Genomic DNA, 6,685 nt, shown 5'->3' with positions numbered 1-6,685 from the left:
AGACGGGGACCTATGGCACTATGCAGTGTTGTCCAGTTCACTGTTCGGTGTGTGTATATATATATATATATATATATATATATATATATATATGAGATTTTGTGAGAAAATAGATTCCTCTTTAAAGGGGTGTCAGCATCCAAGCATCCTCCGGTTTTATCCTATATATCGATGAAGCTTTTGAAATCCTGCTTTTCTGTGGCAATATTGGTGTTATTATTTGTTAGGCACCAGTATTAAACACATTTTGGAGTTCCAGTATTTCATATAGATGTTTACTTCTCATAGTTATACGTCGGTATAGTTATTCTAATACATCAAAGAAAATGGAGAGTTTGAACACAGCTTAACCAATTTATTTACATTTTGTCAATTATATAAGCCTACGATCGTTTCGATATCAATCTTCAGTCAAATTGCAATATGAAATAAGGAAGGTAGATATTTCTTCAGGACGAAAATTGACACATTTGTTTTTACATCCTAATAGATTGAGCCTTCATCAACAGACTAAAATAGCAGTATGCTTATATAACTGACAAAATGTAAATAAAATGATTATGCTATGTTCAAACTCTCCACTTTCTTTATGATATATATATATATATATCTATATATATACATATATATATATATATATACACCCACACATACTCAAAAACACATGCGTCACTATATACATACATATATTTTTTCTACGTTGTGAACATCCGTCGTTTGACTACGAGGATACAATTCTTCAATCAACTGCTTTTAAATATTCCCCAAATACGTGGAACCTCAAAGTAATTCTCTCAGGTACAATTAGTGTCACACACACACTGTACCAGACATAATGTGTCACAAGGCTGGAGCTTTTCACTTGTAAATGCAATCCCCCTCCATGCGTTTCTCATTCAAATTGGGAGACCCAACGCAACGGAAAAGCACATTTACTTCAGATGCCACTCAGTCGAGTGGCCTATGTAGCTGGTTTGTTTACGTTCCCGTAAACCAAACAGTTCCGCAAATGACACCGATAAAATAATACCAGACTTTAAAAAGAAATTAAGTACTGGAATCGATTTGTTCGACAAAATCCTCTAAGGCAGTGCTCCAGCATGGCAGCAGTCCAATGACTTAAGTAAAAGGTTATAAAACATACGTACGTGCGCGCACACGAGAGAGAAGGAAATGGCTGAATAGATACATGTATTATATCTATATTATATATACACATCATATACATAAATATACATTAATATATACACTTTATATACGTATACCCATATATATACGTGCATATATATATATATATATATATATATATATATATATATATATATATAATGTGTGCGCGTGAAATAAATATAAGCTGTGAAAACGATGATAAGAAGCGATGGCAAAGCTTGGGACAATTGGGTGATTCAGAGAATGAATGAACTCTTCCTGAAATAGAGCTTCGGTGGAACGGTACGGTGCAGGTCTAGAAGTGGCAGAAGCCTTCGTCAGAATTCTCAGTTTTGGACTGAAGGTCCTAAAACCGTTCTTCGTTAAAATAGTAGCGACACCGACACCACTACAACTACTACCCGCACTACCATACGTAGAGGCACAGAACCACTACAACACCGACATTGTGTCTGGTTCAAATATCTTCCTCCTTTTACCAACCGTATCAATACAGTGTGTGTGTATATATATGTGTGTGTGTGCGTGCGTGTGTGCATATACATGTAGGATTATGTTGCGTATGTTTATGAAGATACACACACACACACACACATATATATATATTTATCAGCGAGGTTTGGTATGATTGCGTCTAACTATATCTACATTGGCTTTATGCTTCAGTACGGTGCATGTCTCCACGTGTGCACACGTGCAACTTTGAAGTTATGCACATATACGTGCAGGTCTTTTTGTATGTGTTACAGCTACACATATACAAGTGTGTGTGCGTTTAACACACACACACACACACGAAACACTTTCCGTGTGTGTGTGTACGTTTGTACACGTACTTGCGTGCATGTGAGCCTGTGTTTTCTGTACTCGTACATGTATCTCCGGAGATACGTGTGTGTGTGTGTGTGTGTGTGTGTGTGTGTGTGTGTGTGTGTGTGTACCTACCAGTCCCGACTGCGCAGTCAACAAGCTAAAACAGTTTTTCGTTCGGTTGTGTAAATATTTTCATAATTTCAATGAAACAACCTCAGATAAGACCAACTTCAGAGACTACTATCAAACCATCAAATGTTTGTTGTGCTACCATCCCTGCCACGACCACCACCACTACACACGAACATCACTGCACGCTCTCACCACCACCATCATATACCATCTTTACACTGGATTTCATTGTAATTCATTAATTTTAGTTTTCATTTTTTAAATTTTTTTTTTTTCAATAAACGGAACAAAACAATTCCTTTTCGTTCTTTTCCTTTTTTTTTTTCTATCACATGCTTCAGTCATTTGACTGCGGCCATACTGGAGCACCACCTTGAAGGATTTTAGTCGAACGAATCGTCCCCCCAGGACTTATTCCTTGTAAGCCTAAGTATTCTCTCGGTCCAATTTTGCCCAACCGCTAAGTTACATGGACATAAACACATCAACATCGGTTGTCAAGCGATGGTGGGGAGACACACAAACACACACACACTATATATATATATAACACGACATGCTTCTTTACTAGAAGACACTTGCCCAAGGTGCCACGCAGTGGGACTGAACCCCGAATCATGTGGTTGCAAAACATGCTTCATACCACACAGCCGCGATAATAAATAAATGGTCTGATTACAAGGCCAGCAATTTTTAGATGGACGGGATTAGTCGATTACATCTAGTACTTAACTGGTACGTTATTCTTTTTTTTGGGGAGCCGAAGAGACGAAGGGCAAAATTGACCCTGGAACTCACCGCTTTAGTAATAATAATAATGGTTTCAAATTTTGCCACAAGGGTAGCAATTTTTGAGGAGGGTGATAGTCGATTACATCGACTCCAGTAAAACACTGGCACTTACTTAATTTATCGACCCCGAAAGGTTGAAAGGTATAGTCGACTTCGACGGAATTTGAACTCAGAACGTAGCGACTGGCGAAATACCGCTAAGCATTTAGCCCGGCGTGCTAACGATTCTGCCAGCTCGCCACCTTAATGATGATAATAATAATAATCCCCATTCCTTTATCTTGTCTTAAAGAGCGCAAGAGGAGAAAGATTACTGAGACAATGTGAAAAAAAATGGAGGTTTTACACATGGATGAGAAGACCAGGCCTGGAAACCATCAAGAGAAACACGAAAGGAAAAAATCGAAGATAAACACATCGGGACAAGACAAGAACTTAGTGTGAAAGGCAAGTGTTACCCTCCTCCAGCTGTGTCTTCTGGCAAACTGAGAGCAGGTTCAATCACTCGGACCATACTCGCCATTTTCACATATCTTTCAGCTAATAGATGGCCGCACATCTTCTCTTCATCCTCCTGTTCCTCTGCGTGTGGTACTTGTAGAGAAGAAGTCAATGAGAGCTTGGCCGAAGAAGGAAAGAATGCACTTCCTCCTGTCAATCTTGCCAATCACACAACCATTATTTAGCTAATTAGCGAGGCGGCTATTATTTCTAAAGAAACCTGATCAAGGGAACCCTACGGCGTTTCTGGCGAAAGCAACGCAACGGGGTTGGTGTTGGTGGGATCTCCCTTGGTGGCTCTCACCTACAACCAACTATAACAGTAAAAGACAGTAATGCTGAGGCACTAAACAAATGCGTGCAGAACCTGTATCGTGGCCCTGCTAATACTTCGGACAACTTCGGCTGAAAGGAACCATCAGATCTAATAAACAGAACTGATTTTGTACGCAAATGGCCAAAATAAGAAAAAAAAACTCCAGAAATTTAAATTCCTCAAAACACGTTTCCAACGCGTGCCATTTGTCACAATTACAGTCGAGAATATACTGACAGTTTACAGCTGTCTTAGTTGACCGTCCTTATCGAAGACTTGAGATACAATTTATTTGGTAAAGCCACCAGTTGAAAAATTTGTCTAAATAATAATGATAATAATAAGAATAACCTTTTTCTTCTGTTTACTTTCCATTATATTTTCCAACCTCCACATGTCTGTTTTCTACTCAATCAAAGCTACATGCTTTTAATGTATTAAACATGCGCATATATAACATGTCAGCTTTATTTGTATACGCACCCACTTTAAACAAGGTTTGATAAGATAGATGCCGTTTTACTGATATATCATAAAACTTCAACAAACCTGCTTTCATTTAATTAATGTAATGCAGTTAATAAGAGAAATGGTTAATTAACGCTGTGAGCAAGAAAAACAGTAATTCTATATTTTAAGGAAATTACCAATTTTGTTTTAAATTAATAAATGTGACTGTGTGATGCAAAAGTTTGCTTCCCAGCCACATGGTTCCGAGTTCAGTCCCACTGCGTGGCACCATGGTTAAATGTCTTCTACTGTAGCCTCGGGTCAACCAAAGCCTTGTGAGTGAATTTGGCAAACGGAAACTGAAAGCAGCCCGCCGTATGTGAGTGAATCTTTTGTCTGTGTTTGTCCAACCACCGGCACCATCACTTGACAACCGGTGCTGGTGTGTTTACGTCCCCGTAACTGAGCAGTTAGGCAAAACATACTGATAGAGTAAGTACTAAGATTGATTCGTTCGACTAAAATTCAAGGCGGTGCTCCAGCATGGCCGGAGTCTAATGACTGAAAGTGGTAAAAGATAAGATTAGAATATGCGATAGATGACTTATTTGCCTTGAACACAACTCTTTAGTTTCTGGTAATCCATCACAGCCTGGAGCAATATCTAAATCACTCAGGAACGGATATGGCAAGATTTAGATTAACAGAACACTGGACAGAAATGTCTTGTGATAACGAGCTACAATTCTTTTACTTGTTTCAATCATTAGGCTACAGCCAGGCTGGAGCACTGCCTTCAGAATTTTTAGTCGAACGGATCGACCCCCCAGCTCCTTATTTTTTTTTAAAACCTGGTACGCATTTTATCAGTCTCTTTTGCCGAACCACTAAGTTACTGGAACGTTAACACACCAACACCAGTTGACAAGCAGTGTAGTGGGTGGATGGGACGGAACGCAGACACGAAGACACACACACACACACACACACACACACACATGACGGATTTAATCACAACCGCACCCAAAATTGCTGGCATTGTGTCAAAGCTTGAAACCAATAATCTTACAATGTATCCAAGATGCGAACAGATTTATGAGGAAAGACTCGGGAAGGTTGAGCTGATATCTTCCTTTTATCATTTCCGTCTTTCAGTTATTAGACTGCGGCCATGCCGGAGCAAACCCTGAAGAGTTTTGTCGAATAACTTTTAAGTCTGGTGCTTATTTTTGCAGTTACTTCTGCCGAACCGTAAATTACGCGAACGTAAACAAACCAAGACCGGTTGTCAAGGGACAGGGACACAAATACACGACATGCTTTTACAGTTTCCTACCAAATTCACTCACGAGGCATTGGTCGTCCCGAGACTACAGTAGAAAGCACTCGGTTACGGTGCCAGACAGTAGGACTGAACCTAAAACCACGTTGTTGCTAAGCGAGCTTAGTAAACACTTTCATAGTTTTGAACCCCAAACTCCATCTTTGGGGATCCTTTTGTGTGCCACAACTGAGCCGGTGAACGATGATCATTACTACAACTAAACTGATAATCATAATCCAAGATGATAACCCGTAGTTATCATCGTAGAAGGAACCTAAGACTGGACTACAAACACAACGACTGCACCGACCAGATTATTGTAGTATTTAGTCGAGTGAAATTGTGAGGTGGGGAGTAGGGTCCACCTCGCTATGCACTTCACGACAGACCCTGCTTTTGATTTTGGAGTGAAACTATTCCCCAACCGCCACATCAACCATCTCGAATTCTTGAATCAACGGCACTGATCCCGTGCAGAGAGGATTTTTGTGCTCACACACTATTTTCTGTTAATATATCTAAGAAATAGGAACGCTGTAAGCAACAAAGCTAAGTTATATCATCACTACAGAAACAATGGAACAAGCTGTACGATCTCACGATTCCATAGCATTCACTCAGGACAATTTTACCGTTTTAAAAATAAGACATGATAAAGAGAAAAGTCTTTTAGCAGCCACGGGCCTTGCTAGAAATAATAATCAAAACTATCTCAAATAACATCTTAGTGTGTTTTTATAAAAAATGGCAGGGTTAGTCTCTTAGGTACATGAATACAGAAAGACACAAAAGAACAGATGTCAGGTCAAGATCAAAATTTCGGTCAAAAATCTCACGTGATTTTGATGTTAGACGAAACAACAAAAATATTTAAATAGACTAAGGGATAGTTTGTGTTCTGAAATTAAGAGAATGAATACACACACACACACACACACACACACAGAGACTTACCTGATTATCAGAGTTTAGCACCGTAAAGTTGCCAATGCAAAGGATCACCTCATGAAGTAATTCTTCACAGAGATGATGAGAAGAATACCAAACCAGATAGCTGGCGATGTGGCGAAACTCCAGAGACATGCCTTCTTCTCCAAGAGATTGCTGCAAAGAGACAAAATATAATGAATATATTTAACAACGAGGGAGATAATATCATACGTTGATTATAACTTCTTAACCTGACA

The 6,685-nt window shown here is 39.2% G+C and overlaps 1 protein-coding gene across 1 annotated transcript in view; it reads right to left on the bottom strand.

Annotated features, from left to right (window-relative positions):
- Positions 1 to 6,685, bottom strand: part of LOC106884496 (S phase cyclin A-associated protein in the endoplasmic reticulum) — a 225,176-nt gene that overhangs the window by 59,731 nt on the left and 158,760 nt on the right. Inside the window, exon 26 of the mRNA XM_052973411.1 lies at positions 6,453 to 6,602. Coding sequence (XP_052829371.1) covers positions 6,453 to 6,602 — 150 coding nt within the window. The remainder of the gene's footprint in view (positions 1 to 6,452; positions 6,603 to 6,685) is intronic.

Source organism: Octopus bimaculoides, chromosome 15, assembly GCF_001194135.2.
Source record: "Octopus bimaculoides isolate UCB-OBI-ISO-001 chromosome 15, ASM119413v2, whole genome shotgun sequence".
In the NCBI taxonomy this organism is placed as follows: Eukaryota; Metazoa; Mollusca; class Cephalopoda; order Octopoda; family Octopodidae; genus Octopus; species Octopus bimaculoides.
Note: the sequence above shows the minus strand (reverse complement) of the source record. Positions and strands in the feature narration are given on the sequence as shown.